The following is a 26,214-nucleotide window of genomic DNA, read 5'->3' as shown; positions in this document are numbered from 1 at the left end:
GCCTTACCTGGCAAAATAAATTAAAAATACTTTGTAGTTTTAAATAGTTTATAGTTAACTGTGGTCAAGCCGTTCACGCTTGTGGGTTGATAAGAGGTGGACGGAGGGGGGAGATTTAAGAAACTTGCATCATCGTTACAACTGCCGCGCCTGGAGATCGTGGCGAAATAAGTGACCTTTGTATAACAGATCCAGTGCGCTGACCACTACAATCACGGCTGTTAATATATTGCAATGTAATTTATACATAACGTGTATAACTTCGAGACGAACGAACGGTCCATTGCTCGCAATGTCGAAGCACCGCGTTGGGCTTGAATGTCAGGGCCAACGTCCCAGTAACGTCAGGGCCAACGTTCAATGTTTACTGGGAAACACGCCGACTAATAAGACCCTTCGTAATCGTTTGTGACTTTATTTCAAGTTGTTAACAAGAAGAAGAACAACAACAAAAAAATCAACGAGATGACATTGTTTGAATTCCCGGCTGATAATACCATCCATAAGCCCCCCCCCCAAAATAAATCATCGTTAATAATAATGATTAGTAGCAGTAGTAGCAGTCGTACATTTTGGTATAGGCGCCATCCATTCACGAATGCGCTCTGTATCACAGACGGGTATAGTCTGTCAGCAGCAGGGGGGGGGGGGAAGATGATGGGGTGATGTTACAATGTGGATTGAACCCAATTACTTATACTGTACATTTGTGAACAATAGATTTGTAGCTCATCGGATTCCTCCAGCATAAATAAATATTCTCACTTCTTACTTAAGATCGCAAAAACAATGTGCATCGTGCCAATCCTTGGCAACAACATTCAGCCCCAATATAGGATCATTATTTATTACAGAATCGTAACATTAATAATAAGATAAGTAACAATAGATTACCGTATTCTCCCGATTATAACGCACTCTTTCCCCCACCCGCCCCCCTCTGTAGAAGTCGCTACGAGGGAGACAAAGGCGGCCGGGCGTGGTGCTGGCCACCCACCCCCTCGTGTGCCTCAGTGCGGGCCTTCAAGAGGTGCCGCTCGCAAACAGCACTTGCCCCTAAAGTCCGTTAAAGGCTAGCCGGGGGATCTTTGTCTTTGAGACCAGATTTGTAGAACTTTATTGACACCCCCCCACCCCCCATAACATTGTTTTGGTCGGAGCATATTCTTCTTATCTGGAGAATACGGTAACATCTTAAAATAACAAAAAAAAATGTGAAATAGTAAAACGCATTAATAAATTACCCACTGTTCTACCCCTTTCCCCGTTGACGACGCATCTCCGATAGTTATGTACATCTCAGATTCGTCCCCTACAAATGCATTGTATTTGAAGGCATTGCCTTGTGTGTGTCCCCCACCCCCCCGTATTGTCCGCAGTAGAAACAGCCTCTGCGTCTCGCTGATCAATGTTCTCAGCCCTGCACTACAATACCTGAGAATAGGCGTCTACGTGAGGGAGGGGAGGGGGGGGCATACGGATACGATGCTCTCTCCAGTAAACGTGCAGTGCAAAGAAAAAAAACCCCGTCTGTACAAGGAATCAAGGTGCGAGAGGAAGGAAATGTTGGTTGGTCGGTATAGAAGTCGGGTCCGGCTGTACGGAAATTACGGTAAGCACAGTCGATTCACAGCTTGATTTCGAACGCACGTGTTGACGGAAAGGGGTTTTTGTCCACCAGTGTTTTGGTGGTGGTGGTGATAGTCGGATGGGAAATGCTTCAATTGCTTTTATTTGTGCCGAATCTGATGGTCGTTTGACCAAATGTTTAGTTTGTTTGTCCTTCAACCGCCGCCTCCCCCCTCCCCCCAGCTCGGCATCTCCAATTAGCACGGTTGGCTACGTACGGTGCGAAAGAAATTCAACACGTCTTTCCGCCAATGCATTCTTTTCACCACGCAGACCTCCAATTCATATGTTGGCGGAACAAAGGTTTACAGTTATATTTGGTGGGGGGGGGGGGTGGGGAGGGAGCGAAATAATGCGAAATTGCCATTTGCCACCAAATGTCTGCAGAAAGTACCTTTCCACCAAGACGTAATGTAATCAGGCAGCCCGATCCACATACATTGGCGGAAAAGTGAGTTCTGTCAATGAATGAGTCAGGCTCTCAACACGTCAAAGAGAGGCCCCGCTTCTGTCTCCCGAACTCGTGTGATTTTTTTTGATCAAATCCAACGAATATCCGGCGTTTGGGAAAAGAGAGACAAAGGCGGCTGAGCATGCACGCGGGTGCTGGCTACACCACCGCAGATCACTGCGCAGGCCTTGTGAGCGTGTACGCGTGAGTCTTAACAGAATGTACATATATATACACACACACGTGTAGCCTGTAGCTGGGTCCACAGCTGAGCGATCAATTGAACAACCCCAAATTGCTCCAGAAACCCGTAAAACTCAATCGCCCGCAACTGCTTTGACCACATCTGGCCGATTAGTTGCGGGGTAAGCACGTGGTGTCTGGGCGTGGCTACGATGTCTGGTCACGCCCACTGATGCATAGCCCCGCCCCTTCTCCGTGTAGCTCCACCCCTACCCAACCCAGCCTCCGCCAATGTGAAGATCGCAGCGACCAATCACAGCCCGCACACGTGGCCGTGATGAATAACGTCAGCAGGTCACTCGTTCACGTACGCGTACGTCATCGGATTTTCTTTCTATTCCGTTCTGATGACGTACTTCGACGCAACAGAACCGGAACAATAAAAAACCTCAAATAAAATAACTTTATAGCTACCGAGGCTCCCACGAGGCCATGCGGGGGAGGGCGCGTGGCACAGTTTTGACGCGAGCTATCGTAGAGTGCGGTCGTGTCGCTACATCTTCTTGGTTCTTTCGGTAAAGTCACGTAGAAGGGAAGTAATAAAATAATAAAAATAAAACATAATAAAATAATTCTCACGACGTTTCGGCCACAACGCAAGCAGCCGTCCTCAGGTGAAGACCAGGTCTGTCGGGGAGATATCGTCTGAATGAAACACCACCCTTCCAACCCAGCTTAAATATACGCTGCCAAGCTTGGTGGTGTTTCATTCAGACGCTGTCTCCCCGACAGACCTGGTCTTCACCTGAGCACGGCTGCTTGCGTTGTGGCCGAAACGTCGTGAAAATTATTTTATTATGTTTTATTATTTTACTACTTCCCTTCTACGTGACTTTACCGAAAGAACCAAGAAGATGAATCCCTGCAGTCACGAAAGCTTTAAATCGAAATATAACGTGTCGCTACAGTTCTCTGCGGTGAGTACGACGTCCTTAACGGTAACACTCTGCAACTTGCAGACGTCTCGGAGAGGGATTAACATTCCGCTTGTTTACCCAGGAAAGCCTCACTGGGATGCAGCCTGCATGCGTGGCACGGCAACTTATTTTTCTGGAGGGCGCCTCTGCCAAAGTTTCCCGCAATACAGGCAACTGAAGATGCATGCAACCGTGCAACCAAAGTTGTATGCAACCGATCGCTCAAGGTGTGGACCCGGCCATAAGGCAAAAGTGCAACGCAAGTTCGATAACAACGACAAGAACAAAGCCCTGTAACGTAACAAACACAAAAGTGCATACCGTATATTTCCCCCCCCCCCCCCAAACAAAGTTGGGGTGCAACTCCGTCGAAAAGCATCAGTAGTAGTTTTTTTTGTTTTGTCGTCCCGTCAAATTTGCATCCGCAAACAAATGCATCGTCATCATTATCAACAACGGCAGCGTTAGCAGCAAAAGATATCTGAAACGGCTCCTGCTAAGAGCGTCGCCGGATTTGACGACCGGCAAAGCGGCGGCTCATCCAAGTCGCCTGGCATTCATCTGGAAGAGTGAGAGATTATTGTTCGCGAGCGGCACTTTTGCGACGGGCTTACCGCGAAACCCACAGCAAGCACCGCGGCCTTTGAATAATTTCCTGCTTCGTGTAAAATATCCGTATAATATATTGTCGTATTTTTTTTTCCATTTTCATCTTTTTTACTTGAAATATGTCTGCTGTCTAACAGTGTACATCATTCTCAATAATTATTATAATAATTAATAAACACTACCCGTCCGCCCGCCGAGACTTAAAACCGAAGTAGTGCTATATTTGTGCATGTGACTCTTATGATCAATATTACATCGTTATTAGTAATGATGATGTCGTTATTATTAAGCGATCGTATGTTATATTTAAATATACTTATCGTTGATAGTTTCGTACACGCGCGCGAGCGGGTGCTGTTACCCCGGCATCTTTAACAACCCCGGTGGAGATAGAGGAGAGGACAAGTCTGGCCACGTGCTCCGCTAACGGCCTAAAAATACATTTACAGAAAGAAAGGAATCAAATGCGGCACCGTGTATGCCTCCGTCTCTCCGCGCAATCCGAGCGTTTAGTTTTTTTTTTTGCCGACGTCCGCACGGCACCCTCTGGGAGCGCGTCGTTTGAGCCGCACCGCGACATCTTCCCACGCCGCCCACGAGGATTATACTCGAGCGCGAATATTTGGCTGCTGCTGTTACAAATAAAGATTTCGCACGCGATGGCACGAGCCCCCCTCCACTTGTCGTCGAGCCGTCGTTTTTTGTTTCGATGGGTCAAGAAAAAAAAAGAGAGAGACGCGGCTCAGCGGGGGGCTTACGCGGTAAAATAGAAAGAAAAACAATTGTGGCGGTTAAATTTCGATTTAAAGCTTTCGTGACTGCAGGGATTCATCTTCTTGGTTCTGTCGGTAAAGTCACGTAGAAGGGAAATAATAAAGTAATAAAACATAATAAAATACAATTCTCACGACGTTTCGGCCACAACGCAAGCAGCCGTCCTCAGGTGAAGAACAGGTCTGTCGGAAAGACAGCCCTGTTCAAGCTTGGTGGTGTTCATTCAGACGCTGTCTTTCCGACAGACCTGTTCTTCACCTGAGGACGGCTGCTTGCGTTGTGGCCGAAACGTCGTGAGAATTGTATTTTATTATGTTTAATTATTTTTATTTTATTATTTCCCTTCTACGTGACTTTACCGAAAGAACCAAGAAGATGAATTGTGACAGTAGTTAATAGTTGAAGAAAGAGCTTAAACAGTGTAAGAAATGTACGTATTTATTTTGATGCGCGGTAGGAGGCGTATCGTTCGATTAAATTATTTATCCTCAATTATTTTCTCATTCCTAGGTTTTTTCAGTAAAGTCACGTAGGTAAAAATGTAAAAAAATATTTTTTTATTTTTTAGCTACGTGACTTTACCGGTAAAGAAAGTCAAGTAGGTAAAAAAAAATTTTATTTTTTATTTTTTACCTACGTAACTTTACCGAAAAAACCTAAGAATATGAATCCTTGCAGTCGCGAAAGCTTCAAATCTAGAATTATTTTCTCGGCAACCAACGGCGATGATGATTTGGAGTCGTTGACCGAAGCAGCTTCGCCGCTCTGTAACCGGAGTAGAAACCGATGAAACGTGAGCGGCGCCGTGTTCTCGCATCCGGTGAGCACGCCGGCTGGCGCCGTCGTCGCTGCTGCAGACCTGGGTTCACAACCAAGTCCAGGCTGCTCCTGGGGCAGGCCGAGTTGATGGTCCGAGACCGAGCGGCGAGAGAGGTCCCAATTGACGATTACGAAATAGCCGCCCCCGACGAGACAAACTTGGACAAATTCTCGAGGGACGGTGGTGGTTCCGAGTGGGGGGGCGGGGGGGGCGGGGGGGAGGCCCAGGGCGGTGAATTCAAAAACGCGGAGCCGGCAATACTGAGCAGCTGGGATTGCAGCGGTGAGTTTGGCGTTGACGGTGCGGGGGGGGGGGACGCATGGCACGGCGTTGCGCCCCCCCCCCCCCCCCCCACTGCAGCCGTGCCATTTGGTTCGGCCTTTGCTGTCGCCAGGGGGACGTCGCAGCGTGTTGAAGGCACACGCTGGACAGGGCGACGACGCGCGGAGACGCACGGACGGACGGACACACGGGGAGACTGGGCTGCGTTCGAATGCCCCCGCACGCCTCTGTGGTTCCGGCAACTGACGTGCGAACGGACCGGGTTACGCCGCACGGGCGCATGCTCACTGTGGGGGCAGTGCGGGGGATGAGTCGTACGGACGGAGATCCATCCGCGTGGGCCGTGTTTGTTTGGATGGCTGAGTATCCTCTGGGTGTCTTGAGTGGCTGGTGGATTTGGCTCGGTTCTGGGTAGCTCTCGGGGTGACTGTCTGGCAGGCTGGCTGGCTGGCTGGCTGGCCGGCCGGTTGGCTTGGTGCCTGGGTGGGTGAGTGAATGGTCGGTCAACCAGAAAGCCGGGTGGTTGGCTGATTGTCTGTCTGGTTGGGTGATTGTCTATCTGGGTGAGCGATTGGCTGGGTGAGTGTGGGATTGGATGAGTGCCTATCTGAGTGTCTGTCGAGTGCCTATCTGAGTGTCTGAATGAGTGTCTGGCTCAGTGCATGGCTGAGTATCTGACCGAGTGTCTGTCTGCCTGAGTGTGTGACTGAGTGTCTGTCTGCCTGAGTGTCTCTCCGGCTGAGTAGCGTGGCCGCCCTTTGGCAGCAGCAGCAGCAGCAGTCCACTCCGCGTGGCCCTCCTCACGCCCTCTTGGCCGGTGTGGCCGGGGTCTGTGCCACAGCACCACTGCCAGCACCACTACCGCCACCACCGCCAGCACCACCACCACCACCACCGCCGCCACCACCACCGCCGCCACCACCGCCACCACCGCCACCACCGCTGCCGCCGCCACCGTACGAGGTGGAGCAGTGCGGCCCCTCGGCGCCTCCGAGCGCCCCCCCCTCCAACTCCTCCCCTCCGTCATCGCCGCCGCCGCCGACAGCACCCCCGCAGCTCGAACTGCTGCCTCCGTTGTTGTCGGCGTGAGAGCGCCGGGGTTGTTGTTGTTGGTGGTGGTGGTGCACCGGCGTCCCCCCCGTGCCCGGAGCGCCCCGGCCATTGCTCCGCTCATCTACGGTGGGGGGAGCGGGAGAGGGGAGGGGGAGGAGTGTTGTTTTAACAATTAGTGTTGTTATAACAATCCTATATTTATTTAAAGTTGCGCATTTTGATGCGACGCCACATTTCTCAACACCCCCCCCCCCGTCACACATCGTCACAAATGTCTGACCCCACCCCCCCCCCCCCAGGTGCGTGACGTCATTTATGGACGGCCCCACAGCAATAAAGGATTTTTGATTTTTTAACCAGCGCATCGGCCGGAGGTGACGTCGCTCCCCGCCCACTCACCGCTCAGCTGCTGCACGCACGGCTGGTCGTGGGAGTGGACCAGCTGCGCCTGGATCACCTCCACCACCTTGCGGAACCTCCGGTTGGGTCCTGCGTGGCCACACGGGGGGGTGGGGGGCGAAGGGTGATGCCCACGCGGCAGACGAACCCCCGAGCTCCCACGACGTTTACTGGTATCTGCGAGTCGGCAGGAGGCGTTGGTGACATCAGGCATGCGTGGGGGCGATGTCCGAAGTCGGGTGTACGACATAGTTTCTTGCATCTACGAGAAGTGCGTGGTTCTCCGTTGGCTTGAGCGGCGCGTGTGTGCTTCCGTATGGTATGTACGTTGAATTTCTTTCGCACCGGGGGGAAGGACAACAGACTAAACACTGAGATCAGTTCTAAAGGAATGAGTTTGTCGATCTAGATGAAGATTTAAAGGTGCACAACTCCAGTGGCTTGCTAATATCGGAAGGGAAGAGCGTTCCAGACGGCCGCAGAAGCGCATCCGAAAGCACCGCGCGGCGATGCGGTGACCGCCACCGCCTTCGTGCGACGGCTCAGCTCAAAGCCGCCGCTGCTGTAGCTGCTGCGTGTTGATGGTTTACGCCCCTTGACGAGATCAGCAAGGTATCGTGCCCAGAGGTCGCAAACGGGTATCGGGTACCCGATTGCGACCTCTGGGATGAAGCCATGTTGCAGGCGCGGGTGGGTTGAGTCTAGGAACTTGAATTGTGAGAAGAGACAAGACGTTGAGAAATGAGTGACAAACGGTTACTCACCAGTGACTCACGGCCTACCCGTACCCGTACCCGGCCGCACCAGGGTTGCAAACGGGTACGTACCATACGGAAGCGCACCAGGGTTGCAAACGGGTACCCGTACCCGTACCCGGCCGGTACGGGTACGGGTAGCCGGGTATCGGGTAGGGTACGGGTATCGGGTACCCGGTTGCGACCTCTGATCGTGCCGCATTGGGGGCAAGCGCTCTGTGGACAATGAACGCGACCTTTCACCGTTCTCATGCGCCCGTTCTATGTTCGGCACGCGGAAGGGCGACGCTGCAAACGGGATAAACGGTGGTCTTCGTGGAAATCACGGGGTAGCCGCCCAAGGGAAATGGATTGGATGGAGCTGCCCATCACTGTGTAGATTTGTATAAGGGGCAAAGGCTTGGGATGGGGGTCAGAGTTCACCTGAGATGAGGGTAAAGGTCACGGAGTAAATTCCCTCCTTGTGGCCAGACCCTCCGCCGGCGAAGGTGATGTCAACCTGTAGCAAAGACAAAGATCCCCCGTGCAGCCTCATCAGCCTGCTGGGGCAAGTGCTGCTAGCGAACAGCTATGAAGGCCGGAACGACACGCGATAGGGTGGTGTGGCTAGCACCACGCCCGGCCACCTTTTTCTCCCCAGTGGCGATGTTTGAGCACCAGACCAGATGCTCATTTGAGGCTGAGTCGACCTAGGGGATGCCCGGGACCGATTAAAATATTCATCACTGGCATGTATTCATCACACTCACCCACTCTCTAACTCGCTCAGCCACCCACTCAGCACACTGCAGATCACCTCACTGCTCCACTTTGTAATTCACTCTCCCAACATCGTCATCGTCGACTCTCTAGCCCCGAGCTCTTACGTTAACAACAACAACAATACAACCACCTCGCCCAATTAGCACGTTACATTTTTTTTACTTTAAACTTTCGTGACTGCAGTGGGTGGGGGGGTGGCACGTGGACTAACACATGGGATGGCCTTTTTATTTATTTTGTACAATAATGTATTACATTGATCTGTTTTTACTTTTTTTTACCTTTTCTTGTTTCATTGTATGTAATGGCAGAGATTAGGGATTAATAAAGTACAACCATACCCACAATCATATGAACAGAAATCTACGCGTTGATTTATATGAAGAAAAGTCCAGATATTGTGGCCAAGATTTAGCAAATTGTTGTTTTATTTACATAGCATAGCAATTTTTTTTATAGCAATATATTGAGGGGTGGACATTTTGAGCATATTTGACACGCTCACTCACACTCGTTCACTCGCGGTGGGGTGGGAGAGGGCTGGGAGGGTGGGGGGGAGGGGCTAGGGAGGGTGGGGGTGGGGGTGGAGGGGGTGTAGGGGGGTGGGGGGGGGTGGATCAGACGTTTGAGTGCCGCCCCTTTCACCTGGAACTTGACCGGCTTCTGGAAGACGACGGGGCTTCCCGTGCACTTGTACTCGGCGCGGAAGCTCGCCTGTGACACCACGCTGTGGCTCAGGCTGGGGATCTGCGGCACAAAGACAAAGATGCCCCGTGTAGCCTTAAGCGACTGTTGGGGCAAGTGCTGTTAGAGGGTAGCAGCACCCGCGAAGGCCGGCGCACGAGGCGGTGGGGGGGGAAAGAGCCATGCTCGCTCGCACTCGCTCGCTCACCCACGTGCTCACTCACACTCGCTCACTCACACTCACTCACCCACCCACTCGCTCACCCACTCGCTCACTCACACTCACTCACCCACACGCTCACCCACACGCTCGCTCACTCGCTCACCCACACTCGCTCACTCACACGCTCACCCACACGCTCACTCACGCGCTCACTCACACTCGCTCACTCACACGCTCACTCACCCAAACACTCACCTACACGCTCACTCACACTCACTCACTCACCCACTCGCTCACACACACTCGCTCACTCGCCCACCCATGTGCTCACACACACGCTCACTCACACTCACTCGCTCACCCACGCGCTTACTCACACTCGCTCACCCACGCGCTCACTCACACTCGCTCACCCACACGCTTACTCACTCGCCCACCCGTGTGCTCACACACACTCTCCTCACTCACACTCGCTCACCCACGCGCTCACTCACACTCGCTCACCCACACGCTCACTCGGAGTTGGGGAGGAGGGGGCTGGGGGGGTGGAGGGGCTAGGGAGGGTGTGGGGGGGTGGAGGGGGGTGGGGTTGAGGGTGTAGGGGGGTGGAGGGGGCTAGAGGGTGGGGGAGGAGGGGCTAGGGGGGTGTGGGGGGGGGGTGGAGGGGGTGGGGGTGAGGGTGCAGGGGGGTGGGGGTGGAGTTGGAGGGGGGTGTGGGGGTGGAGGGTGGGGGGGGCCCTCACAGACAGGAAGGCGTGCACGAGGTCGGCCTTGATGGAGCTGATGGGTTTGTCCCGCACCACCACTAGGACCTGCTCCTCCCGCTCGGCGCCGATGAAATTACCGAACCACGAGCGCTTGGCCAGCCTGCGGCGACACCGCGGACCACCACGACCACCACGACAACCACGACAACAACAACCACGACCACGAGAATCAAGTAGGATCACAGCAGCAGCAGCAGCAACACGACTCGCTACATAATGGAGGTTTTGTTGGCTTAGATCGCGTATAAATATATAAACGTGTCGTGAAACCCGCCACCAGCCGACAAAGCCAACTAGTAGAGGTTTGTCAAGGAAACAGAACGTGGCCAATTCACCGGTTGCGTGTTGGAGAGTAAAGCCACGACATTGATCAAATCTGAGTACGACGTTTCGCCAGTAATTACAACAGGCACCATCAGGTGACAGCCAGAGTTTATTGGAGAAGTCCACCATGTTTCGTTCCTTAAATAGAGGCATGGGTCTGATGACGCCAGCTCGTGCGCTAACCTTGCGTGAAGTCTTAGACGACTCACTACCTTCACCACTGGAATCTCATTTGCCAGTAAAAAGTATGATAATTGGTTTTTTTACCCTTCTATCTGGCAACAAAACTGACACCTTTTTTTACAAGGAGTCATGTTTGCATAGACCACAATACCTGCCTTTTGGCGTCATCTGGTCCAACCCATGTGAGACTAGGCTCTAAGGAAAGCTGTCTCGGGTGTGGACCAATCAACTTCAAGGACAGTGCACATTATCAAAGTTATGTTTTTTGTTTGCATTATGACTGCAGACTCACTACCTTGTCCACCTCCCCTTCTAACCTCCCCCCCCTCCTCTCCGCACCGACCAGCTGGGCCAAGGTCACTTCCGGGCATCGCTTCATCGATTTATCGGAGACACTGAAATGCACCACGCCTGCTTCCCCCCTGGCTTTTGAGCGACAAGTTGAGGCTTGGTGAAGTCCAGGGGTGGGTGCTTCAAGAAACACTCGTGGGAATTTGCAACGACAACGCCGCAAGAAATGTGCTGCCCTCCGAGCTCTGGAGACCACCTGGAGAAGATTCCAGGCGCGCGTTGACAACGATGGCGAACAAGTGGGAGACTCGTTGACTTTTTGAAACTAATTAACATTTACATTTGGTATCGTGTCACAGTGTTCTATTATCCGTTCTTTTTCCATATGAGTGTTAAAACATTTTTTAAGCGCCCTGCATTGAACACTGAGCGGCGGTGACGTCACAACGGCGCTCGTGCCAGGCTAGGTGCACTTTTGAGGCCGTCACCTGAAAGTGTGAAGGATTTTGCCACTGGCAGGAGGAGGTCACGGGGCAGACCCCGGGTGTTAAGGGTTTAGTTGACCGAGACGAATGACAGGTCCACACGCGCACACATGCACGCACGCACACGCGTGTACACACACACACCTAAACAAGGCACACACAGACATACGCGGACAGACACAGACATGCAGACAGGCACACAAAGGACAACGAAGACAAAGACTCCCCGTGTAGCCTTAACAGACTGTTGGGGCAAGTGCTGTTTAGCGAGCACCACGCCCGACCGCCTTTGTCTCCCCAGTGGCAATGTTTACACATCACACCAGGTACTCATTTGAGGCCGAGTCGACCGAGGGGAGGCCCAGGACCGTGTTCAGATAATCGTCACCGGTGTTGGCCGTGAGCGGGAATCGAACTCGGGCCGCTGAATTCCATAGTGCGGTACGCTAACCGCTGTGCCACCGCTCCCCACGTACACACACGTGACACACAGACACGTGACACAAACACGTGACACACACACGACACACAATGTGCTTTGGGAGCGACACTCACTCGGGCGAGGAGTCCGGGGTGAGGCCTGACATCTCTTCCTGCGTGGGAACTGTGGGGACACGCGGCGCAATCACATCGCAACCGCCGCAACCGCCGCAACCGCCGCAACCACCGCAGCCACCGCAGCCACCGCAGCCACCGCAACCACCGCAACCACCCACTAAGTAACCCACTCACTCAACCATCAAGTCACCCATCCACTCACTGAACCACTATCCCACTGACTCAACCACCCACTCACCCACCACCCACCACCCACCCAAAACCGCCCACCCACCCGCGCGCCCACCCACTCACCTACATGCCCACCCACCCGCCCACCCACTCACCTACCTGCCCACCCACCCGCCCGGCCACCCACTCACCTACCTGCCCACCCACCCGCCAAGCCACTCGCCCACCGAACTCGTCCACCGAACTCGCCGCCCGCCCACCTTGCAGCTTCCTGCGGTGGAAGCGCGGCGATCCCAGGAAGGTGTGCTTGAACGAGTGCAGCCGGTTCCTCCAGAGCGCCCCTCCGCCCCCGCCGGCGCCCACGCTGGGGCTAGAGGGGGGGGTGTTGGCCGGGGACAGCGCCTGCAGGGGGCTGTCGGAGCCTCCGCCGCCGCAGCCGCCCCCGCCGCCGGCGGCGGCGAGCGCCGGCTGGCCGTGCGGAGTCAGCGGCGCGTGCGCCGGGCTCCCCGGGGAGGGCAGCAGCGTCACCTGCGGCAACACAAACCGCGGGATGACGCCGGCGGAGAAGGCCGCTCCGCCGCCGCCGGCTGCCGCGGCGGCGGCCGAGGCTTTCTTGCGGCCTAGCGGCGGCAGGGAGAGACGCAGCGGGGGGCCCCGCGTCCCTTCGACGGAGGATGAGGATGAGGAGGAGGCGTCGCGTGACGAGCCGGGGGGCCCCGTCCTGGCGCCGGGGCCCCCGACGATTGGAGGAGCCGAGGAGGGCCCGGATGACGACGAGGGGCGGGTGGAGGTCGTGGTGGTGGTGGTGGTGCTGGCGGCGCTGGCGGGAGACGCCGGAGGGGATTCGCCGTTGACGTCCGGCTCGGAGAGGCTCTGAGATTTCTCCCAAATGTCGGGGGACAGGTGGGGTTTCCAGAAGGGCTGGGACCGAGGTAAAAGCAGCGGTGGCGGTGTTGAGGTTTTTTTTGGGGGGGGAGAGGGGATTTGTTTTGTCGGTGCCGGGGGGGGGGGGGTCAGGGTTAAGGAGGTCAAGGGGTTCGGCGTGCGTCCGTGCGTGGTAAGTGCGCCGGCCGGCGGAGGGGAGGAGAAAAAAAAAACGATTTGAATGCATTCCAGGGTGGCGTGGTAGGAAAGTGCGGTCAGAATCGGGACCAAATGAATGGGGGAGGGGGGGGAGAGAAAGTGGCAAACGGGTGGACAGACGGGGGGTGGGGGGGGGGGTTGGTGAAGCACAGCGCGTGGGGTTTGTTTGGTGGTAAATTAAGCGGAACAATACAGGAGGAGGAACGGAGGAGGAGGAGGAATGGGAGACATGGAGAGTGAGGTTAGATCCATGGAGCGCGCCGATGGGATAATAAGAATAATAAAAAATGAAACGTGGAGATGGACTCCCGGCACCACACGAAGGTTCCCGGGGTCACGCGACGCCGACCTTCTCCGGCGGAAATTCCACGTTGCTCGGACAGGTTCATCGGTAACACACGCGCCACCATAGACTCAGCACCACCCCATAGACTCAACACTGCCCCATAGACTCAATACTGCACCATAGACTCAACGCTCCACCATAGACTCAACACCGTCCCATAGACTCAGCACTGCACCAAAGACTCAACACTGCACCATAGACTCAACACTGCACCAAAGACTCAACACTGCACCATAGACTCAACACTGGCCCATAGACTCAACACTGCACCATAGACTCAACACTGCACCATAGACTCAACACTGCACCATAGACTCAACACTGCACTATAGACTCAACACTGCACCATAGACTCAACATTGCACCATAGACTCAGCACTGCACCAGACTCAACACTGCACCATAGACTCAACACTGCACCATAGACTCAACACTGTACCATAGACTCAACACTGGCCCATAGACTCAACACTGCACCATAGACTCAACACTGCACCATAGACTCACCACTGCACCATAGACTCAACACTGGCCCATAGACTCAACACTGCACCATAGACTCAACACTGCACCATAGACTCAACACTGCACCATAGACTCAACACTGCACCATAGACTCAACATTGCACCATAGACTCAGCACTGCACCAGACTCAACACTGCACCATAGACTCAACACTGCCCGTAGACTCAACACTGCACCATAGACTCAACACTGCACCATAGGCTCAACACTCACCATAGACTCAACACTGCCCATAGACTCAACACTGCACCATAGACTCAACACTGCCCATAGACTCAACACTGCACCATAGACTCAACACTGCACCATAGATTCAACATTGCACCATAGACTCAACACTGCACCATAGACGCAACACTGCACCATAGACTCAACACTGCCCATAGACTCAACACTGCACCATAGACTCACCACTGCACCATAGACTCAACACTGCACCATAGACTCAACACTGCACCATAGACTCAACACTGCACCATAGACTCAACACTGCACCATAGACTCAACACTGCACCATAGACTCAACATTGCACCATAGACTCAGCACTGCACCAGACTCAACACTGCACCATAGACTCAACACTGCCCGTAGACTCAACACTGCACCATAGACTCAACACTGCACCATAGGCTCAACACTCACCATAGACTCAACACTGCCCATAGACTCAACACTGCACCATAGACTGAACACTGCCCATAGACTCAACACTGCACCATAGACTCAACACTGCACCATAGATTCAACATTGCACCATAGACTCAACACTGCACCATAGACGCAACACTGCACCATAGACTCAACACTGCCCATAGACTCAACACTCCACCATAGACTCAACACTGCACCATAGACTCAACACTGCACCATAGACTCAACACTGCCCATAGACTCAACACTCCACCATAGACTCAACACTGCACCATAGACTCAACACTGCACCATAGACTCAACACTGCCCATTGACTCAACACTGCACCATAGACTCAACACTACCCATATACTCAACACTACCCATAGACTCAACACTGCACCATAGACTCAACACTGCCCATAGACTCAACACTGCACCATAGACTCAACACTACCCATAGACTCAACACTGCACCATAGACTCAACACTGCCCCATAGACTCAACACTGCACCATAGACTCAACACTACCCATAGACTCAACACTGCACCATAGACTCAACACTGCCCCATAGACTCAACACTGCACCATAGACTCAACACTACCCGTAGACTCAACACTGCCCCAGTACATGAAGCAGTCCCCCTCCTTAACCTCGTTCCGTTCCTCTCTCAAAGCCTCACCACCTCTTCTCCATCATCGCCCACTCTCCCTCCTCATCCCTCCCCTCGCCCCTCCACTCCTTCCCTGCCCTCCCCCACCCTCACCCAACCCCTTTGCACGGCGCTGCCATCAAAAGAATTCTGGTAATTGTACCAGTTATTTTAACTACGTTACAAAGGGGCTCTATAAATATAAAATAAGAGAACGACGCCAATTATTTTATGGAAATAATTTTGACTTCGCTGGACGGAGGGAGCTCTGGGTTTACTCTCCAACACACCGGTGGTGCTGAACTCGTAACGAATTGGCACGTTCTGTTTACGTGACAACCCCTTACTGATCGCCTGTGTCGGCTGGTGGCGGTTTAAGCGGCACTTTAATATTCACGCGATCTAACCCCCCAAAAAAAGCCTCTATAACCGAGCTCCCTCCAGAAACAATAATATATTTATTTATTCTTTGGCGTTCGTCCGGCTGACTCCGCGCGGAGCTTTACCTTGGGACTGCTGATGGGACTGGAGGCCAAACACGAGGAGGCTCCACTCACGGAGCGAGACCTGCCGACGAGAAACGCGCGCACACGCACACAAAGTCACAGATGCCCCCCACCCCAGTATAGCCTCACAACAGAGTGTCGGGGCAAGTGCCATGACCTCCTGCATACCAGGCGAGGGAGTTAACATCTCCTAGCCACCACGGGCACCCGACCCGTCCCTACGTGGTGCCACAGTAGTGGCTAAGCACCGCTACACGTGGCGCTCATGACGCCGGGTGGCAGAGGGCCCTCACAACGACAACACAACTCTGGGCACCGGGTTCCGTTCGTTCCAACGTCGGGCGTGACGACGACACCAGAGAGCGAGAGAACGAGAGAGAGCGAGAAAGCTAGAGAGAGAGATCAAGAGCAAGAGAGAGAGAGCAAGAGAGAAAGCAGAGCATGAAATCTATTGTAAAATCTTTCATTTAAAAAGGGGGGGGGGGTTACATAAAGCAAAGCATAAAAAAAACGAAATGATGAACGAAGCAAAGTGCCATCTCCACCGAACATCTTCTTGTTTCCTCTGATCATAAAAAAGAGAGAGAAAGTGAAAGAGTGAGAGAGAGTGAGAGTCGGAGGCCGTCGGACTGCGAGAAGGGCTGCGTGCATAACGAGAGAGAGCGAGAGAGTGAGCGAGAGAGTGAGCGAGAGAGTGAGCGAGAGAGTGAGCGAGAGAGTGAGCGAGAGAGTGAGCGAAAGGTGGGGGTTTTTCATAAAACGAAGTTAAAAAATGTAAAAAAAAAAATTTTACTAAATGATGAACGAAGCAAAGTGCCGACTACACCGAGCATCTTCTTGTTTCCTCTGATCGTAAAAAAAGAGCGAGAGAGAGTGAGAGCGAGAGAGCGAGAGATAGAGCGAGAGAGAGAGAGAAAGCGAGATAGAGCGAGAGAGAGAGTGAGAGAGCGAGAGATAGAGCGAGAGAGAGAGTGAGAGCGAGAGAGCGAGAGATAGAGCGAGAGAGAGAGACAGCGAGATAGAGCGAGAGAGAGAATGAGAGAGAGAGAGACAGCGAGATAGAGCGAGAGAGAGAGTGAGAGCGAGAGAGACAGCGAGATAGAGCGAGAGAGAGAGTGAGAGCGAGAGAGCGAGAGATAGAGCGAGAGAGCGAGACAGCGAGAGAGAGAGCGAGAGAGCGAGAGAGAGAGAGAGTGAGCGAGAGAGCGAGGGAAAGAGAGAGCGAGCGAGAGAGAGCGCGAGAGAGTGAGAGAGCGAGAGAGCGAGAGAAAGCGAGAGAGTGAGAGAGAGAGTGAGCGAGAGAGAGCGCGAGAGAGCGAGAGAGAGAGCGAAAGAGAGCAAGAGAGAGCGAGCGAGAGTGAGAGCAAGAGAGAGCGAGCTGCACCTCTGCCCGTGCTGCGCCATCTGCAGGGCGCGCCGTGCCGTCACGGGCGAGCCGTCGCGCTCCGTCACGCTCAGCACCTCCATGGACTTCTGCTCGGGACGCCACTTGCCCTGGCGGTGCAGCAGCAGCGAGTCGACCCGCTTGCGCGGGGGGTCTCCAGGCGGCGCGCAGACGACACGGAGACACGGCGGACGCGCTCAGACACGCGGAGACGACACGGGGACGACACGGGGACGACACGGAGACGACACGGAGACACGGGCGCGCTCAGAGACGCGGAGACACCACGGGGAGACACAGACGCAGAGACACAAACACGGAGATGTGGATAGAGGCAACAGAGACACGCTCAGAGACACAGAGACACGGAGACACGGGGACGACACGGAGACACGACGGACGCGCTCAGACACGCGGAGACACCACGGGGAGACACAGATGGAGAGACACAAACATGGAGATGTGGATAGAGACAAGGAGACACGGAGACACAGACAATGAAACGGAGACGTGGATACAGAGACACGGGCACAGAGACACAGACATGGAGATGTGGATAGAGACACAAAGACACGCTCAGAGACACAGAGATGCGGAGACACCATGGGGAAACACAGACGTAGAGACACAAACATGGAGATGTGGACACAGAGACACGGACACGCTCAAGAGACGTAGAGACAGAGACACGGAGACATGGACACAGAGACGTAGAAACATTGAGACTCAGAGGTTGAGACTCTGAGACACAGTAAATGTTCGTGATCGAGTCGGAGTGAGCGAGTGTGAGCGAGCGAGTGAGTGCGAGCAAGTGTGAGCGAGCGTGAGTTAGTGAGCATGAGCGAGCGAGTGTGAGCGAGCCTGCGTTAGCGAGTGTTAGCGGGCGAGTGTGAGCGAGCGTGAGTCAGCGATTGTAAGCGAGTGAGCGAGAGCTAGCGAGCGTGAATTAGCGAGTGTGAGTTGGCGAGCGTGAGCTGGTGAGTGAGTTAGCGAGCGAACGAGTGAGCGAGTGTTAGCGAGTGTGAGCGAGCGAGGGCGAGCGAGTGCGAGCGAGTGTGAGCGAGCGTGAGTGGGCGAGCGTGAGTTGGCGAGCGAGTGTGAGCTAGCGAGTGAGCGAGCGTGCTGCTGGTACCGATCTCGTTGCGCTGGGGGAGGTTCTCGTCCTCCTGGCTGGGGTAGCGCTCCTTGCGGTCGAGAAGCAGGAAGTAGATCATCTTCTCCTGGTTTTCCCTGCACCAGCGGTAGCACGCGCAGCGCATGCAGCTGGCAGCAGCACACGCAACACACGCAGCGCATGCAGCGGCAGCACACGTAGCACCCGTGAGTTCCCGCTAGCATCTGCTAGCACCAGTGGGTGACCCGCTAGAATCCGCTAGCGCCCGTGAGTGACCCGCTAGTACCCACGAGTGCCCGTGAGTGACCCGCTAGTGCCCGCTAGCACCAATGAGTGACCCGCTAGTGCCCGCTAGCGCCAGTGAGCGCTAGTGCTCGTGAGTGACCCGCTAGAATCCGCTAGTGCCAATAAGTGACCCGCTAGAATCCGCTAAAGCCCGTGAGTAACCCGCTAGTGCCCGCTAGCGCCAGTGAGCGCTAGTGCCCGCGAGTGACCCGCTAGAATCCGCTAGAGCCCGCGAGTGACCCGCTAGAATCCGCTAGAGCCCGCGAGTGACCCGCTAGAGCCAGTGAGCGCTATAGCCTGTGAGTGCCAATGAGTGACCCGTTAGAATCCGCTCGAGGCCGTGAGTGACTCGCTAGTTCCCGCTAGCGCCAGTGAGCGCTAGCACCAGTGAGTGACCCACTAGTGCCGGCGAGTGACCCGCTAGAGCCCGCGAGTGCCGGCGAGTGACCCGCTAGAGCCCGCGAGTGCCGGCGAGTGACCCGCTAGTGCCCGCGAGTGCCGGTGCGGGCGCTCACTGCGCGCACAGCAGGTCGTGCGTGAGCTTGTCGCGGTCACGGAAGCAGCCCAGCGAGTGCATGCAGTCCAGGACGTCCGGGTCCAGCGCCTCGGCGCCGGCGCCGCGAAGCGCCGCCGCACTCAGCGCCACGCGGCGCGGGGCCGGCCGCTCGGGCTCCGGCTCGTTCTTGATGCCCCTGCCGCAACAACGACACCACCAACGACAACGACAACAACAACAACGATCAGCAACAACACCAACAACAACACCAACGACAACAAATGGTCAACAACAGCACCAACGACAACCGATCGACAACAACACCACCAACAACGACACCACCAACGACAACAACGACACCCCCAACGACACCACCAACGACAACAACGACACCACCAACGACACCACCAACAACAACAACGAACGATCAGCAATAACACCAACGATAACACCAACGACAACCAATCGACAACAACACCACCAACAACGATCAATAACAACAACAAACGATCAACAACAACAAACGATAAAACAAACAAAATAACAACACAAACAACAAACTATAATTGTTATAATTATTTTTAAATGGGTTGTGTCCCTTGGTGGGGAATGGCACTGCATGACGCGCGTGTGCGCGTGGAGGAGTGTGTGTGTATCAGTGTGTGTCAGTGTGTGTGTGTCAGTGTGTGTCAGTGTGTGTGTATCAGTGTGTGTCAGTGTGTGTGTGTCAGTGTGTGTGTCTGTGTGTGTCAGTGTGTGTGTATCAGTGTGTGTCAGTGTATGTGTATCAGTGCGTGTCAGTGTGTGTGTATCAGTGTGTGTCAGTGTGTGTGTCTGTGTGTGTCAGTGTGTGTGTATCAGTGTGTGTCAGTGTGTGTGTGTGTCAGTGTGTGTGTCTGTGCGTGTCAGTGTGTGTGTGTGTCAGTGTGTGTGTGTGTCAGTGTGTGTTTCAGTGTGTGTGTCAGTGTGTATGTGGGGAGTGGGGAGCGGTGGTGTAGCGGTTAGCGCGCTGCGCTACGAACCTGGAGACCCGGGTTCGATTCCCGCTCACGGCCAACACCGTTGACGGTTATTTGAACCGGTCCTGGGCCTCCCCTAGGTCGACTCAGCCTTAAATGAGTACCTGGTGCGATGTGTAAACATCGCCACTGGGGAGACAAAGGCGGCCGGGCGTGGTGCTGGCCACCCACCCCCTCGTGTGCCGTTCCGGCCTTCATAGGTGCTCGCTAACAGCACTTGCCCCTACAGTTTGTTAAGGCTATACGGGGGATCTTTGTCTTTGTAGCTGTGTGTGCACCTGTGTGAGTACCTGTGTGAGTACCTGTGTGTGTGTTCCTGTGTGTGTACCTGTGTCTACCTGTGTGTGTCTACCTGTGTGTGTCTACCTGTCTGTGTGTACCTGTGTGTCTGTGTCTGTGTGTGAGTACCTGTGTGTGTGTACCTGTGTGTGTTCCTGTGTGAGTACCTGTGTGTGTATGCGTGTGTCTACCTGTGTTTGTACCTGTGTGTGTACCTGTATGTGTACCTGTGTGTGTCTACCTGTCTGTGTTTGTGTACACCTGTGTGTGAGTACCTGTGTGTGTACCTGTGCCTACCTGTGTGTGTGTACCTGTGTGTGTCTACCTGTCTGTGTGTACCTGTGTGTGTGTACCTGTGTGTGTATCTGTGTGTGCGTACCTGTGTGTGTTCCTGTGTGTGATCCTGTGTGTGTGTACCTGTGTGAGTACCTGTGTGTGTATGCGTGTGTCTACCTGTGTTTGTACCTGTGTGTGTACCTGTATGTGTACCTGTGTGTGTGTCTACCTGTGTGTGTCTACCTGTCTGTGTGTGTGTACACCTGTGTGTGAGTACCTGTGTGTGTATCTGTGCCTACCTGTGTGTGTGTACCTGTGTGTGTATCTGTGTGCATGTGTTCACTCACACCAGGTACCACGAGTGCTTCTGAACCTGTTCAAGCTGCTCAGACGAGAGAGAGACAGGGAGAGAGGCAGGGGGGGAAGGGGAGAGACAGGGGAAAGTGGGGGAGATGGTGGGAGATGATGGGAGATAAAGAGAGAGACAGAGGAGAGTGGGGGAGATGGTGGGAGATAAAGAGAGAGACAGGGGGAGGGGTAGAGAGTCAAATAAAAAAAAGCGGGGAGAGATGCGGAGAGGGGAGATGCAAGGAGACACAGAGGAGAGGCAGGAATGGGAGGGAAGAGGAGAGAGAAGGAGGGGAGAGAGGAGAGAGAGAAATCTGTCAGTGCAAAGTCTCCGATGGGGCTTCATCGCGTACGCACATAGACACGCACAACATCAACAACAACAGCAGCAGCAGCCGCCATTCGCCACAAAGCGGCGGTGACGTCATCACGGCCCTTGTGCCAGGCCATGTGCACGTCAAGGCCACGTGAAGCGTCGCACAGACACACACACACCACACGCACGCACAGGCAGAATCTCACTCGACGTTCCGAGCTGAGCGCCAGAAGCGTTTGGAGTCGTTGCCCGTGTCCTCCACTCTTAACCCCATGGAACATGCTATGGGCACGTTACGGATACGCTATGGACACGCGTGTGGCCCACGTGGGGAGGGGCGACGGTGCCCACGTGGGGGGAGGGGGGCAGGGGGGGGGCAGGGGGGGGCAGGGGGGGGCAATGCCCCAAGCTCACCTGCAGCCTCTTCTCGGCGTCCACCTCGATCATGCCGCGCAGCAGCGCCTGGCAGTCGGGGGGGATGAAGTGCGGCATGTGGAACACGCCGCGCTTCACCTTCTCCAGCAGCTGCCGCAGGTTGTCGTCGTCGAACGGCAGGGCGCCCTTGGCCCGGAGACGCAAACACAACACGGAAGACACAAAGACCAAAGGCCCTCCCCGGCGTGGACTTGACGCACCGTCGAGGGGGTGGCAAGCGCTGAGGGGTCGCGGCGAGGTGAGGGGTCGCGGCGAGGTGAGGGGTCGCGGCGAGGCGAGGGGTCGCGGCGAGGCGAGGGGTCGCGGCGAGGCGAGGGGTCGAGGCGAGGCGAGGGGTCGCGGCGAGGCGAGGGGTCGAGGCGAGGCGAGGGGTCGAGGCGAGGCGAGGGGTCGAGGCGAGGCGAGGGGTCGCGGCGAGGTGAGGGGTCGCGGCGAGGTGAGGGGTCGCGGCGAGGTGAGGGGTCTCACCACGAGCAGGGCGAAGAGGATGACCCCGCAGCTCCAGACGTCGGCCTTCCTCCCGTCGTACTTCTCCCCCTGTGGGCGTCACCACCACCGCCGCCACCACCGCCACCACCACCGCCGCCACCGCCACCACCGCCACCACCGCCACCACCGCCACACAGAGAAGGCCGCGCGTCATTCCCGTCTCGTTTCTCGACGGATAACAACGACATTGACTCGCACTGCCACCACCACCACCGCACTGCCACCATCGCCACAGCCATCACCACACACCGCCACCACCACACCGCCACCACCACACCGCCACCACACCACCACCACCACCGCCACCACCACCACCACCACAGCCATCATCACCACCACCGCACTGCCACCACCACAGCCACTACAGCCACCACCGCATCCACCACGACCGCCCCCCCCCCCCCCCCAACCGCAGAATGGTTGTCATGTAATAAAGAAGGACCGTGGTGGTTCGGAGCTCAGGAGAGGGATACTCACGCGGATGACTTCAGGGCACGCGTAGTGGGGGGACCTGCACACGGACAACGAGAGGGGCGGCAGTTGCAGCGACAACACGAGGCCACGGTGGCGACGGCGGTGACCATGCTGATGAAGGTGACGGAGATGCTGATGAAGGTGGCCATGATGATGATGATGAAGGTGGCGGTGACGATGATGATGAAGGTGATGATGATCATGAAGGTGGCGATGGCAGTGACGATGATGATGAAGGTGACAATGATGATGAAGGTGGCGATGGCGGTGATGATGCTAATGAAGGTGGCGGAGATGCTGATGATGATGATGGCGGTGACGATGATGATGATGAAGGTGGCCATGATGATGATGATGAAGGTGGCCATGATAATGAAGACGGCAGAGCGAGGGCCCGGTGTGCTGCGTGAAAACATCGGGGGGGGGGGACAAAGGCGGCCCCCCACACGGGCTGGCCGTGATTTCGTCGCGACCGAATCGGCCGCGATGCCATCCGCCACGCCACCATCACCCTCGTGGCGGCGCTCGCCCCCCAACGGCCCGGGTCAAGGGGACTCATCCGTGGAGACGGATCCGTGGAGACGGATCGCCATCGCCCCGCGCGAGGGGTGGCGAGTCGCGCGCAGGGCTCACCCGCAGCTCGTCTCCAGCAGGCTGTCCCCGACTTGCAGCGACGCCATGCCGAAGTCGGCGATGCGGATGTTGTTCTTCTCGTCCAGCAGCAGATTCTCGGGCTTGAGGTCCCTGTGGCTTTTGGCACAAAGGCAAAGACAAAGATCCCCCACCGCCCCCCCCCCCCACCGCTCCCCCCCACCGCTCCCCCCACCGCTCCCCCCCACCGCTCCCCCCCACCGCTTTCATCATCATCACGGTGGCTAGGAGATGTTAACTACCTCGCCTGGTGTGCAGGAGGTCGTGGGTTCGATCCCGACCCTGACGCCTGCTGCTGTTGTATATTTGGAGTTTGCGTCCCTCATCATCATCATCACGGTGGCTAGGAGATGTTAACTACCTCGCCTGGCATGCACATGATCATCGTTTAAACCGCGTTGTGGAGACGGCACCTGGGGCGAGCCGCCCGCTCACCAGATGGAGTGGCTGTGGCAGAAGTCGAGGGCCGAGATTATCTGCCGGAAAAACCGGCGCGCTTCCTTGGGCGTGAGCCGCCCCTTCTTCACCAGGTAGTCGAACAGCTCCCCGCCAGACACGTGCTCCAGTACCAGGTACCTGCACAGCAGCCGCAGTCAGCCGCAGCTATGTCAGTCGCGGTCCAGCCACAGTCAGTCGCAGGCAGTCGCAAGCAGTCAGCCACATACAGACACGTGCTCCAGTACCAGGTACTTGCACCGCAGCCGCAGTCAGCCGCAGCTGAGTCAGTCGCGGTCCAGCCACAGGCAGTCGCAAGCAGTCGCAAGCAGTCAGCCACATACAGACACGTGCTCCAGAACCAGGTACCTGCACAACGGTCGCAGTCAGCCACAGCTAAGTCAGTCGCGGTCCAGCCACAGTCAGTCGCAAGCAAGTCGCAAGCAGTCAGCCACATACAGACACGTGCTCCAGTACCAGGCACCTGCACCGCAGCCAGCCACAGTCAGTCGCAATGCAGCCACAGTCAGTAGCAGTCAGCCTCAGTCAGTCACAGTCAGTAGCAGTCAGCGACAGTCAGTTGCAGTTGGTCACAATCAGTTAGTCAGACATGTGATCCAGTTCCAGGTACTTGCACCGCAGCCACAGTTAGTCGCAATCCAGCCACAGTCAGCCGCAGTCAGTCGCAGTCAGTAGCAGTCGGTGACAGTCAGTCGCAGTTGGTCACAATCGGCTAATCAGACACGTGCTCCAGTTCCAGGTACTTGCACCGCAGCCGCAGTCAGCCACAGTCAGTCGCAGTCAGCCACAGTCAGCCACAGTCACGGTGGGAGGGGGGCGGGGGGCCACCCACAGGTATTTCTTGTTCTCGTAGACGTCATAGAGCTTGAGGACGTGCGGGTGCTCGATGAGCTTCAGGATCGCGATCTCGCGCTCCACCTGCACACGCGGACGCACAGAGAGGGCGACAAGGCCGTGATCGATATACTGTATATGAAAGGGAAATATAAAAAAAGGGAAATTTGTGAATATGTGAGTCTGTTCTAAATGTTTAGCGTACTTCCCGACATGCAACAAGCTTAACATTTGCCATGTGGGTACTTTCCAGACTGTACACCATGCACAAATTATAAAAATACACTTTTGATGTTTTGGGGGGCGCAATAATGGATATATTTTGCACGGCAAGTGAGCTGTGACGTCACATCTGTGTCATGTCACCCGCATTCGGCAGCGTCACGCAGTGTGCCTGCTGATGTCACGCAGTGGGCCTGCTGACGTCACGCAGTGTGCCTGCTGACGTCACGCAGTGTGCCTGCTGACGTCACGCACCCCCCCCCCCCCCCATCCTCCGCGTAGGCCGTGTATTAATCAAAGACAAGAATCCAAGTCTCGGGCGAAGCCGGGTAGTAAAGCTCGTATTTTATATATATGTATTGGGGTGGACACATCCCCCCCAATATTCAAATATGCTCAAAATGTCCCCCCCCCCCCCCCAATATATTGCTATAAAATAGATTTCTGTTTTTTTATTGTGGTTATGGTTGTACTTTATGAATCCATAATCTCTGCCATTACATACAATGAAACAAGAAAAAAAACAGCAATGTATTAGACACCTATTAGACATTATTGTAAAAACAAAAGTCCATCCTATGTGGTAGTGAATTTTTTATATTTTAGGCAGGAAATGGCAGGAAATTAGTTTTAAAATTTAGATTTTTTTTTCTGGGGGGCGACCCCCAGACCCCCTGGAAGATTTGGTCCCCCCCAATGTTGACTCCATGGCTATAGCCTTGGAGGGCGATGATGGGAGATGGGAGAAGAATGATCCGCACAGAGAGAGAATGATAGGAGAATGATTCACGGGGAGAGAGAAGGATCCACAGAGAGTGAATCAGAGAAGAAAAAATCACAGAGAGAGAATCAGAGAAGAAGAATTAACAGAGAGAAAGAATGAGAGGAGAATGATTCACAGAGAGAATGAGAGGGAATGATTCACAGGGAGGCTACCTTCATGAGCACGGACTCGCTGAGTTTTTCTCTGTTCACGATTTTCACCGCCACCTTGCGTCCCGTCACGCTGTGGATCCCCAACTTGACGAGCCCTGCACACGCACGCGGGTGGGTGGTGGGTGGTGGGTG

The 26,214-nt window shown here is 55.0% G+C and overlaps 1 protein-coding gene across 1 annotated transcript in view; it reads right to left on the bottom strand.

The window, feature by feature from the left end:
* Window positions 1–3,137: 3,137 nt before the first annotated feature.
* Window positions 3,138–26,214, bottom strand: part of LOC133360301 (serine/threonine-protein kinase BRSK2-like) — a 33,903-nt gene continuing 10,826 nt past the window's right edge. The window contains exons 2-20 of the mRNA XM_061578945.1: window positions 26,083–26,177; window positions 24,923–25,008; window positions 24,070–24,210; window positions 23,617–23,733; window positions 22,987–23,020; window positions 22,489–22,557; window positions 22,000–22,146; window positions 21,269–21,303; window positions 19,367–19,543; window positions 18,585–18,682; window positions 17,453–17,606; window positions 16,069–16,129; window positions 12,581–12,848; window positions 12,147–12,195; window positions 10,285–10,408; window positions 9,340–9,441; window positions 8,356–8,431; window positions 7,178–7,267; window positions 3,138–6,899 (exon numbers count right to left, since the gene is read on the bottom strand). Of these exons, the coding sequence (XP_061434929.1) occupies window positions 6,526–6,899; window positions 7,178–7,267; window positions 8,356–8,431; window positions 9,340–9,441; window positions 10,285–10,408; window positions 12,147–12,195; window positions 12,581–12,848; window positions 16,069–16,129; window positions 17,453–17,606; window positions 18,585–18,682; window positions 19,367–19,543; window positions 21,269–21,303; window positions 22,000–22,146; window positions 22,489–22,557; window positions 22,987–23,020; window positions 23,617–23,733; window positions 24,070–24,210; window positions 24,923–25,008; window positions 26,083–26,177 (2,297 nt within the window). The 3' untranslated portion in view covers window positions 3,138–6,525. The remainder of the gene's footprint in view (window positions 6,900–7,177; window positions 7,268–8,355; window positions 8,432–9,339; window positions 9,442–10,284; window positions 10,409–12,146; window positions 12,196–12,580; window positions 12,849–16,068; window positions 16,130–17,452; window positions 17,607–18,584; window positions 18,683–19,366; window positions 19,544–21,268; window positions 21,304–21,999; window positions 22,147–22,488; window positions 22,558–22,986; window positions 23,021–23,616; window positions 23,734–24,069; window positions 24,211–24,922; window positions 25,009–26,082; window positions 26,178–26,214) is intronic.

This window comes from Lethenteron reissneri, chromosome 68 (genome assembly GCF_015708825.2).
Source record: "Lethenteron reissneri isolate LAM-NWPU_2019-01 chromosome 68, ASM1570882v1, whole genome shotgun sequence".
Lineage (NCBI taxonomy): Eukaryota > Metazoa > Chordata > Hyperoartia > Petromyzontiformes > Petromyzontidae > Lethenteron > Lethenteron reissneri.
This window is presented reverse-complemented; position numbering and strand designations above follow the sequence as displayed.